This window comes from Haliotis cracherodii, unplaced genomic scaffold, assembly GCF_022045235.1.
Source record: "Haliotis cracherodii isolate W230 unplaced genomic scaffold, xgHalCrac1.p SCAF_6, whole genome shotgun sequence".
Classification (NCBI taxonomy): Eukaryota; Metazoa; Mollusca; class Gastropoda; order Lepetellida; family Haliotidae; genus Haliotis; species Haliotis cracherodii.
The window spans coordinates 59,654,077-59,666,529 of record NW_027266319.1 but is presented as its reverse complement, the minus strand read 5'-3'; the positions used below and the strand labels follow the sequence as shown (position 1 = coordinate 59,666,529).

Here is a 12,453-nt window from a genome sequence, read left to right as displayed (position 1 = left end):
TTGATGCTTGTCATCATATTCCAATTGCATGGATGGATGCCCATGATGTCAATCACTGGATTGTCTGGTCCAGACTCGATTATTTGCAGGCCGCAGTCATATAGCTGGAATATTGCTGAGTGTGGCGTTGAACGACAAACCTACCATTATTGTTATTTCCTTTATTATGCTAAAATTATGTTTGATTGGGTGAAATAACAACTGATTGGCACTGATTTGCACAATGTTTTTAGCCCTTTTATAAAAGAAGATGATTTGTTACTTGGAAGTACACAATGCACAAGAATTCAGACAATTTCTCAACAGGACCCATAAGTCACCAAGCTAAACTCTGTGGATCGTTGGTCATTTCTGGATATTGGTAACTGCAGAATATGACAACATTCACTTCATGATGCATATACTTCTCAACTTTAAATATGTTTATTTTGCCATAATACATACTGACTCTAATATGTCAAGTATATATTAAAAAAATATGACACATTGACATATGTGATATTCGCTATCAGTGGAGTAGTATAATAATAACAATATGTGTGACCCGGCCGGGGAAAAGGGACCTTATGGGTGCTAAGATACAATTGTGCTGTGACATGATAAAAACGTTAGACGTCAACTTGCTTCAGGGAAGATAGCCATGTGTGATGTCATGTATCTCTGTAATAAGTTTGAATTGAAGGCCGTGAACTATATTTTTGTGTTCCGAAGATGTTGTAGTTTTAAAATATAATAAAAAGTCAAAATGTGATTTTCAACCTATAAGGTCCCTTATGGTTGGTCACAAATGTTGACATTAACAAAAAGCCTGACAGGAGTTTTTTGTGTGTGCAGCCAAGATGGCGGACATGGATGGTCGAGTGCTAGGCATGCTGCTGATGTACCACATGAACTGCCTGTCCACCCCCGCCCTGCCCATCTGCATCGCCGACATCTACAACCAGGAGCTGAGGCAGCTCCCCTGGGAGCAGCTCAAGCCTGACCTGCAGCTCCTGGAGATGATGGCACAGGTGATGGATGACCTTTCTGTCAGTAACAGTGAGTGAGTGAGTGAGCTGGGTTTAGCGCCGCTTTTAACATCATTCCAGTTATATCACGGCGTGTCAGCTTAATGTTGGAGGAAAGCCCGAAGTGATGCAGGTCTCAGACGTTTACCGCTTCGGTGAAACCCACAAGCAAGGGTATGGTGCTGACAAACCTAGAAACATAATCGAGGCGAACTGGGATTCGAAACCACAATCACAGGTTTCTGGCGTGCCCAAGGGACGCATCTCTGCACAGTGAAATATGGCGACTTAGACCACAGGGCCACCCGTGCCCCCCTGTCAGTAACAAGTCAGTAGTGTAGTAGTAAGGTTGTAAGTGATCGCTGTAATTGAGACATCCTGGCTGGCAGACATTGTGGGCTGTGCATGGTGGGAGTTGCAGGCGGGTGGAATCAGGTAACTTAGGGGTCGATGATTTATGATTAATTGGCCGCAAAAGGTGAGTATCACTATGGCCACATAAAACAGATGTCAATACAGGGAATTTTTTATGTAAACAGCTTTAATTCCACAGTATCAAATGGTCGGTTTAATTTAAAAATTATATGATTTCTGTATAGAAACTAGAGGTTCACATTATCATGTTTATTATATTTTTTTTAAATTTGGAGCTTTGACATGCAACCCTGTATATTGATTTTTATTGATTTATATTGACCCTGTGAAGGTCTGGGTAGAATAGGTCTTCAGCAACCCATGCTTGCCGTAAGAGCGACTATGATTGTTGTAAGAGGCAACTGTTGGGATCGGGTGGTCATTCTCAGTTACTTGGTTGATGCATGTGATCATATCCCAATTGCATAGATCGATGGTCATGATGTCAATCACTGGATTGTCTGGTCCAGACTTGGATTATTTACAGACCGCCGTCATATAGGTAGAATATTGCCGAGTGCGGCATTAAACAACAAACGTTGATTTCTCACTGTGATTGTTATCCATTTATATCAGCTGCTTGAAACATATTGCACAATTTGAAAGGTGGATCAAATGTTAAACCAGTTCTTATTTACTTCTCAGTTGAAGGAGCGTGTGACCGCACCATGCTTCCACCTGATTGGCTACATCCTGACGAAAGTGACGTGGAATGAGCTGGTGCAGTACCTCATGATCTACCAGCCCCCAGACATGACAGCCAGGTTCCAGTCAGCCCTGCTCATCCTGCTGGTGCAGTGCTATGGGGACAAGTCCCTCCTGGAGGTGGGTGGGGATAGTTGATGGAGGGGGTGGGAGTCATCTCTGCTCATCCTGCTGCGGCAGTGCTATGGGACAAGTCACTCCTGTAAGTGGGTGGGGATAGTTGATGGAGGGGGTGGGAGTCAGCCCTGCTCATCCTGCTGGTGCAGTGCTATGGGGACAAGTCCCTCGTGGAGGTGGGTGGGGATAGCTGATGGAAGGGGTGGGAGTCAGCCCTGCTCATCCTGCTGGGGCAGTGCTATGGGGACAAGTCCCTCCTGGAGGTGGGTGGGTGGGGATAGCTGATGGAGGGTGTGGGAGTCAGCCCTGCTCATCCTGCTGGTGCAGTGCTATGGGGACAAGTCACTCCTGGAGGTGGGTGGGGAGAGCTGATGGAGGGGTTAGGAGTCTTATCTACCTTTACGTTTGAATAAAATGCATTGAATGGGGCTTGAATTTGGCAACCATTGTTAATGTAGCAAATTATTGTTCTATAACACAATGGATCAAATATTGAAACACTGGAGTGTGTCCATATAAGAATCAGTAGCCTGTTCATATTATGTCAGTTATCATATTGCTTGTAATATCTTCACTTCACTTAATCACTGGTTTGTCTGGTCTAGGTTATTGACAGGCCGCTGACTCGACACAACAAACATCCCCTTAATCAACCACTGACTTATATTTGTTTGTGAATGCTCCTCTTCCAGAAACCGGAGAGTGTCAAGTTGTTGACAGCTGCAGAGAACTTCAACTGGCTGTACGTGGGGTCGTCCAGCTATAAGGTGGCTAGCAACTGGTTCATGCAGTGCTGTGACCCCGTCTGTGTCCTGGCAGAGAGGTCGTCCGCTCTTGCATTGGGGCTGAAGTAAGTCACTGTTGTTATATAACCAGGACCTCTTCTGTTCTTTACACTGTGTCTCATGTTAGTTGTTGTTTACATCTGCTGATACCACATCTCCAGGACCTCCTCTGTCCTTTACACTGGGACTAAAGTAAGTGGCAATTGTCATCTCCAGAACATCCTGTGTCCTTTACACTTGGACTCGTGTAAGTGGCAATTGTCATCTCCAGGACCTCCTCTGTCCTTTACACTGGGACTCGTGTAAGTGGCAATTGTCATCTCCAGGACATCCTGTGTCCTTTACACTTGGACTCGTGTATGTGGCAATTGTCATCTCCAGGACATCCTGTGTCCTTTACACTGGGACTCGAGTAAGTGGCAATTGTCATCTCCAGGACATCCTGTGTCCTTTACACTGGGACTCGTGTAAGTGGCAATTGTCATCTCCAGGACCTCCTGTGTCCTTTACACTTGGACTCGTGTATGTGGCAATTGTCATCTCCAGAACATCCTGTGTCCTTTACACTGGGACTCGAGTAAGTGGCAATTGTCATCTCCAGAACATCCTGTGTCCTTTACACTTGGACTCTTGTATGTGGCAATTGTCATCTCCAGAACATCCTGTGTCCTTTACACTGGGACTCGTGTATGTGGCAATTGTCATCTCCAGAACATCCTGTGTCCTTTACACGGGGACTCGAGTAAGTGGCAATTGTCATCTCCAGAACATCCTGTGTCCTTTACACTTGGACTCGTGTATGTGGCAATTGTCATCTCCAGGACATCCTGTGTCCTTTACACTTGGACTCTTGTATGTGGCAATTGTCATCTCCAGAACATCCTGTGCCCTTTACACTTGGACTCGTGTATGTGGCAATTGTCATCTCCAGAACATCCTGTGTCCTTTACACTTGGACTCGTGTATGTGGCAATTGTCATCTCCAGAACATCCTGTGTCCTTTACACTGGGACTCGTGTATGTGGCAATTGTCATCTCCAGAACATCCTGTGTCCTTTACACTGGGACTCGAGTAAGTGGCAATTGTCATCTCCAGAACATCCTGTGTCCTTTACACTTGGACTCGTGTATGTGGCAATTGTCATCTCCAGAACATCCTGTGTCCTTTACACTTGGACTCGTGTATGTGGCAATTGTCATCTCCAGAACATCCTGTGTCCTTTACACTTGGACTCGTGTATGTGGCAATTGTCATCTCCAGAACATCCTGTGTCCTTTACACTTGGACTCGTGTATGTGGCAATTGTCATCTCCAGGACATCCTGTGTCCTTTACACTTGGACTCGTGTATGTGGCAATTGTCATCTCCAGAACATCCTGTGTCCTTTACACTTGGACTCGTGTATGTGGCAATTGTCATCTCCAGAACACCCTGTGTCCATTACACTTGGACTCGTGTATGTGGCAATTGTCATCTCCAGAACATCCTGTGTCCTTTACACTTGGACTCGTGTATGTGGCAATTGTCATCTCCAGAACATCCTCTGTCCTTTACACTGGGACTCGTGTATGTGGCAATTGTCATCTCCAGAACATCCTGTGTCCTTTACACTTGGACTCGTGTATGTGGCAATTGTCATCTCCAGGACCTCCTCTGTCCTTTACACTTGGACTCGAGTAAGTGGCAATTGTCATCTCCAGAACATCCTGTGTCCTTTACACTGGGACTCGAGTAAGTGGCTTTTACCATATCTCTAGGGCCTCCTCTGTCCTTTACGCTGGGACTCGAGTAAGTGGCTGTTACCATATCTCCAGGACTTCGTCTGTCCTTTACACTGGGACTCGAGTAAGTGGCTGTTACCATATCTCCAGGACTTTGTCTGTCCTTTACGCTGGGACTTGAGTAAGTGGCTGTTACCATATCTCCAGGACTTCGTCTGTCCTTTACGCTGGGACTCGAGTAAGTGGCTGTTACCATATCTCCAGGACTTCGTCTGTCCTTTACGCTGGGACTCGAGTAAGTGGCTGTTACCATATCTCCAGGACTTCGTCTGTCCTTTACGCTGGGACTCGAGTAAGTGGCTGTTACCATATCTCCAGGACTTCGTCTGTCCTTTACGCTGGGACTCGAGTAAGTGGTTGTTACCATATCTCCAGGACCTCCTCTGTCCTTTACACTGGGACTCGTGTATGTGGCAATTGTCATCTCCAGAACATCCTCTGTCCTTTACACTGGGACTCGAGTAAGTGGCAATTGTCATCTCCAGGACATCCTGTGTCCTTTACACTTGGACTTGTGTATGTGGCAATTGTCATCTCCAGAACATCCTGTGTCCTTTACACTTGGACTCGTGTATGTGGCAATTGTCATCTCCAGAACATCCTGTGTCCTTTACACTTGGACTCGTGTATGTGGCAATTGTCATCTCCAGGACATCCTGTGTCCTTTACACTTGGACTCGTGTATGTGGCAATTGTCATCTCCAGAACATCCTGTGTCCTTTACACTTGGACTCGTGTATGTGGCAATTGTCATCTCCAGAACATCCTGTGTCCATTACACTTGGACTCGTGTATGTGGCAATTGTCATCTCCAGGACATCCTGTGTCCTTTACACTTGGACTCGTGTATGTGGCAATTGTCATCTCCAGAACATCCTGTGTCCTTTACACTTGGACTCGAGTATGTGGCAATTGTCATCTCCAGAACATCCTGTGCCCTTTACACTTGGACTCTTGTATGTGGCAATTGTCATCTCCAGAACATCCTGTGTCCTTTACACTTGGACTCGTGTATGTGGCAATTGTCATCTCCAGAACATCCTGTGTCCTTTACACTTGGACTCGTGTATGTGGCAATTGTCATCTCCAGAACATCCTGTGTCCTTTACACTTGGACTCGTGTATGTGGCAATTGTCATCTCCAGGACATCCTGTGTCCTTTACACTTGGACTCGAGTAAGTGGCAATTGTCATCTCCAGAACATCCTGTGTCCTTTACACTGGGACTCGAGTAAGTGGCTGTTACCATATCTCCAGGACTTCGTCTGTCCTTTACACTGGGACTCGAGTAAGTGGCTGTTACCATATCTCCAGGACTTTGTCTGTCCTTTACGCTGGGACTTGAGTAAGTGGCTGTTACCATATCTCCAGGACTTCGTCTGTCCTTTACGCTGGGACTCGAGTAAGTGGCTGTTACCATATCTCCAGGACTTCGTCTGTCCTTTACGCTGGGACTCGAGTAAGTGGTTGTTACCATATCTCTAGGGCCTCCTCTGTCCTTTACGCTGGGACCCGAGTAAGTGGCTGTTACCATATCTCTAGGGCCTCCTCTGTCCTGTACACTGGGACTTGAGTAAGTGGCTGTTAACATATCTCTAGGGCCTCCTCTGTCCTTTACGCTGGGACCCGAGTAAGTGGCTGTTACCATATCTCCAGGACTTCGTCTGTCCTTTACGCTGGGACTCGAGTAAGTGGTTGTTACCATATCTCTAGGGCCTCCTCTGTCCTTTACACTGGGACTCGAGTAAGTGGCTGTTACCATATCTCTAAGGCCTCCTCTGTCCTTTACGCTGGGACCCGAGTAAGTGGCTGTTACCATATCTCTAGGGCCTCCTCTGTCCTTTACGCTGGGACTTGAGTAAGTGGCTGTTACCATATCTCTAGGGCCTCCTCTGTCCTTTAGGCTGGGACTCGAGTAAGTGGCTGTTACCATATCTCTAGGGCCTCCTCTGTCCTTTACGCTGGGACTCGAGTAAGTGGCTGTTACCATATCTCTAGGGCCTCCTCTGTCCTTTACGCTGGGACTTGAGTAAGTGGCTGTTACCATATCTCTAAGGCCTCCTCTGTCCTTTACACTGGGACTCGAGTAAGTGGCTGTTACCATATCTCTAAGGCCTCCTCTGTCCTTTACACTGGGACTCGAGTAAGTGGCTGTTACCATATCTCTAGGGCCTCCTCTGTCCTTTACGCTGGGACTCGAGTAAGTGGCTGTTACCATATCTCTAGGGCCTCCTCTGTCCTTTACGCTGGGACCCGAGTAAGTGGCTGTTACCATATCTCCAGGACTTCGTCTGTCCTTTACGCTGGGACTCGAGTAAGTGGTTGTTACCATATCTCTAGGGCCTCCTCTGTCCTTTACACTGGGACTCGAGTAAGTGGCTGTTACCATATCTCTAAGGCCTCCTCTGTCCTTTACGCTGGGACCCGAGTAAGTGGCTGTTACCATATCTCTAGGGCCTCCTCTGTCCTTTACGCTGGGACTTGAGTAAGTGGCTGTTACCATATCTCTAGGGCCTCCTCTGTCCTTTAGGCTGGGACTCGAGTAAGTGGCTGTTACCATATCTCTAGGGCCTCCTCTGTCCTTTACGCTGGGACTCGAGTAAGTGGCTGTTACCATATCTCTAGGGCCTCCTCTGTCCTTTACGCTGGGACTTGAGTAAGTGGCTGTTACCATATCTCTAAGGCCTCCTCTGTCCTTTACACTGGGACTCGAGTAAGTGGCTGTTACCATATCTCTAAGGCCTCCTCTGTCCTTTACACTGGGACTCGAGTAAGTGGCTGTTACCATATCTCTAGGGCCTCCTCTGTCCTTTACGCTGGGACTCGAGTAAGTGGCTGTTACCATATCTCTAGGGCCTCCTCTGTCCTTTACGCTGGGACTTGAGTAAGTGGCTGTTACCATATCTCTAAGGCCTCCTCTGTCCTTTACACTGGGACTTGAGTAAGTGGCTGTTACCATATCTCTAAGGCCTCCTCTGTCCTTTACGCTGGGACTCGAGTAAGTGGCTGTTACCATATCTCTAAGGCCTCCTCTGTCCTTTACACTGGGACTCGAGTAAGTGGCTGTTACCATATCTCTAGGGCCTCCTCTGTCCTTTACGCTGGGACTCGAGTAAGTGGCTGTTACCATATCTCTAAGGCCTCCTCTGTCCTTTACGCTGGGACTCAAGTAAGTGGCTGTTACCATATCTCTAAGGCCTCCTCTGTCCTTTACGCTGGGACTCGAGTAAATTCCTTGTTGTATATTTAGGTTCTTCACCAACCATTACACTGGGTCTCAAATAAGTTGCGGGGGCACGGGTAGCGAAGTCGTCTAAGGCGCCGCAATTCGCTGTGCAGAGTTGCGTCCCTTGGGCACGCCAAAAACCTATGATTGTGGGTTCGAATCCTGATTCGCCCCAATTATGTTTCTAGGTTTGTCAGCTCCATACCCGTGCTCATGGGTTTCACCAAAGTGGTAAACGTCTGAGACCTGCATCACTTTGGGCTTTCCTCCAACATTAAGCTGACACGCCGTGATATAACTGGAATACTGTTAAAAGCGGCGTTAAACCCAACTCACTCACTCAAGTAAGTCACTGTTGTGGCATAACCAGGACATTTTCTGTATTTTGGGGATTAGGATATGGCTTTGTAGAGATGAGTGAATGAGATTTGTTTTACACCGGTTGTTTTTTCAAATTGCAGCACCTTAGACTGGGCAACCTATGCTTTATTAATTTGATCATTCTTTATGTATAGGAAAGCATCACTCTTATCTTTTCATTTCTTCATTTCCACTTACAGATTGATGCGGGTGGGAGCAGGGTTCAGCAACGACCCCGGCGTGCCCTGGTCAGAGGATCTGTCCACCAAGAGATTGATGTACGTGCACTGCATCACCCAGCTGCTCTGTCAGTGCTCCTACAGGGCAGACATCAACACGGAGGCCATCTCCACCGTCATCGTCAACCTCCTCACAGAGATAGAGGCTGTGGAAACCTCTGGTAGGGTTTTTTTGGAGTTTGTTGAGAACCTCCTCACAGAGATAGAGGCTGTGGAAACCTCTGGTAGGATTTTTTGGAGTTTGTTGAGAACCTCCTCACAGAGATAGAGGCTGTGGAAACCTCTGGTAGGTTTTTTTTAGCTTGTTGAGAACCTCCTCCGAGATAGTGGCCTTGGAAATCTCCAGTAGGAGTAACGTCAGGATGTATAAAATATCCACAACAGTTAATAATGAGGCCTTTATTATAAAAAATTACATAACTGTCTCTTATCTCCATTTTTGCAATACAGAAATCAGATATACTGGTATGAATGATTCACTCACTCATACCAAAAATTTAGAAGCCTTCATGCTGATTGGCTGATCCAAAAGTTCATCTGACATGACCTCCTGTGGAGTGTTTGTCAGATCATCGCGCTCAGAGGTGTCATATCAGATTAAAAGTTCTGAATTCATTGATGCTGCCTTCTGGTGCCACATACTTCCTTTGGGGAGAATTTCTGGTAGATTTCGTAATGCTTCATATAGATTGGTTAGGTGAGGTGAGGTGAGGTGAAATTGGGTTTAACGTTGCGTCCAAGATTATTGCACTTATATAGCGACGTGCATGCATGTGTATGTGTGTGTGTGGCTGCTTGTACTAGTCCGGACTGATGCCGATTTATAGTGCTAGCTCACTGAGATACCATGCCGCAGTTTAACATGAATACCCCTCTCAGACACAGTATACTGACTCCGAGCCGACAAGTCCTTGTTTTAGCCCCTTAATGCCGAGCGCCAGACAGGGTAACAACAAGTACAATCTTTTAACGTCTTTTTGTATGACGCGGCACGGGATCGAACCCTGGACCTTCCGCTCTCCGGGCGGACGCTCTACCACTAGACCACGGAGGCGGTCAGATTGGTTAGGATAATGTGCAAATAAAGTGTGAGAAGTTTTCTTAATAATAAATAATAGCATTATGTAATCTATTGAACTTATAAATGTATCAATTTCAACTACCTCAATTAGCACTCCTTCCGATTGATCAATGTACACAAGAAGTATTTATTCATGTATAATACGCACTCGTGTGTTATATGCACCCTTAAGTATGGGCAATTAAATTCTGGAAAATATGTTTGTCGTATATATAAATATTTCAGGTTGTCAGCATAAACCATGAAAATTACGATTTTTCAACTCTGTTTTTTTCACCAAAATAATATTCTAATAAGAGCCCCCTAGATCTACTTATTACGTCGAATACGGTAATAAGATAAGAATCCCCAGCCACCTCATCATGTGTCTGAGTGGGCATCCATGTTAAAATTGGGACATGGTATCTCAGTGGGCAAGCACTTTGAAGAAATAGGATTTGTCTTGACCAGTACACAAACTCAGTCGCGCAAGTGCGAGGCCCACACACACACAAACTAGAGCACGCACAAGGGCAGACACGAGGCCACACACGCACCCACACACACAAAATGTGGGTTGGCATCTGTGCAAGTCTACTGCATGTGTTCAATCTATGACTTCAGTGTTGGACATGAAGACCCAGCAGGAAGAATCTCTTGACCTGGTCAAGGATGTCCTCAGTCTTCTCAACAACTGCAACCCAGACAGCAACGCCCTCAGTGTCGTCATGACAACCATCACAGACTGGCTCAAGTCCTCCCCTCACAGCATCCTACTCACCCCCTGCATCAAGGCCGCCAACCGATGCCTGGCCTCCCTACAACAGATGGTGCAGATCACCGAGGCCTGCATCGAGGTCTACTTCACAGCAGGTACGTGTACACCACTCATCATTTTAGTATGAAGGGGCAATTCGCAATTCGCTGTGCAGAGTTACATCCCTTGGGCGCGCTAGAAACCTATGATTGTGGGTTCAAATCCCAGTTCGCCCCGATTATGTTTCTAGGTTTGTCAGCACCATACCCGTGCTCGTGGGTTTCACTGAAGTGGTAAACGTCTAAGACCTGCATCACTTCGGGCTTTCCTCCCACATGCTGACACGCCGTGATATGACTGGAATACTGTTAAAAGCGGCGTTAACCTCAACTCATTTTTAGTATGAGTGAGTGAGTTAAAATTTAATGTTGCATCAGCATTATTTCAGACATATAGCGACGAGAACAAGTTGATATATTCACAAGTGAGTCATAAATAAAGAGTTATATTTGAAAACAAATTTCTCAAACATGTTTGGGCATAACAATATTATTTATACAGTATAAAACATGGGGTATAGGCCATCAGCAAACAAAGCTAGGACACCTCGGTAGGGATCATTAGGACTGATGGTGCCTCAGCTTCCGGCATGATACCCCAGCAGGATTGACTTCATCACTTTAGCTACTGGTGGTTGTGCACAATGCTAGCCAATATTAAAAAATACTCAGTCTGTGTTGGCTTAAAACACTGGTTGATGGTAGTTGCATCGATGATGACAGGAATTATGTGTCACACGGGTTGACAATTATTTTACGGTACTTTCCCGGACAGAGCCTTCGATAACCTTTGTTGATAAAAGCATCACACTAAATTTAAAAACAGGCAGTAAGTTATTCACATACGTATTTCAAATTTTTGTTACAGACTAATTTGTTTAAAGTAGCTCAGAATGAAATGCCCACTCACACAGGAAAAGTGATCTTTCAGATTTACTGTTTGATTTTGTTTGCTGGGCCCTGTGGTTTTTAGGTTAGAATGGGTCAGGTGGTCAGCCATACCATACCCGGAGGGTGTGGATCTTTGATCACAATATTGGTCACTGTCACATAGCTGGAATAATATGTGAACAATGCGACGTTACACAACTAACATACATTATATGAGGGCCAGTTTGGTAGCCAAGTGGTTAAAGCGTTCGCTCGCCATGCGGAAGGCCTGGATTTGGATTTGGACATGGGTACAATATGTAATTCTTTTCACACAGAAGGCTACCTTTCCAATTTGAGTATACTGTATCATTTGTGAAACTTTGTGTTCCTAGCTGTCTTGATTTCACGACAAGGGTATTATGTCTTGATTTGGTTGATATTTTGTTTGAAGGGATGTAAAACATACCAAAAGGTGTTACACATCTGCATAACTGACGGTCGTCGTTAAATGTTTAGCCGTTTTGGCTTCATCTCTGAACTTTTTTTTGTAGGGGTTCCTCGAAAATGATGGAAAACATCAAAGTTGAATGTTTGAATTTACTAAAAGGTTTGATAAGTTGTCAGTTGTGAAGGATGTTGCCAAGGAACACATCTTCTCCCCACCATGATATTGCTAGAGTATTGCTAATAGCATTGTAAAACCATACTCACTCACTCACTCACTCATCTTCTCTTAAAGTGTGTGGCATAAGGTATTTCTTTATCATCCTGAGATACATCTGTTTTTTAATCTTTACATACTCAGCAGCAGCAAACATGATGAGTAGGAATTTTGCCAAATTCATAATATCGGATAAATATTGTTGCTGGCACTGAATTTGTGCTGAAACTGGTAAGGAGACTGATACTAGCTATAGCTGAATACTGTTGAAAGTTATAGCTGGCAGAAAAGATTGAGAATCGGAATGATCGTCGATGGGAAGAAATATTAACAATTATCAATATGAACATTGTTTCAGTGATAAAATCTTTCATAAACTATTATGATGAAATAAAATTTAGATTTACC

At 45.3% G+C, this 12,453-nt stretch overlaps 1 protein-coding gene across 1 annotated transcript in view; it reads left to right on the top strand.

Annotated features, from left to right (window-relative positions):
- Positions 1-12,453, top strand: part of LOC139446754 (ectopic P granules protein 5 homolog) — a 75,369-nt gene that overhangs the window by 58,730 nt on the left and 4,186 nt on the right. Inside the window, exons 38-42 of the mRNA XM_071228064.1 lie at positions 835-1,010; positions 2,067-2,246; positions 2,936-3,093; positions 8,597-8,796; positions 10,320-10,568. Coding sequence (XP_071084165.1) covers positions 835-1,010; positions 2,067-2,246; positions 2,936-3,093; positions 8,597-8,796; positions 10,320-10,568 — 963 coding nt within the window. The remainder of the gene's footprint in view (positions 1-834; positions 1,011-2,066; positions 2,247-2,935; positions 3,094-8,596; positions 8,797-10,319; positions 10,569-12,453) is intronic.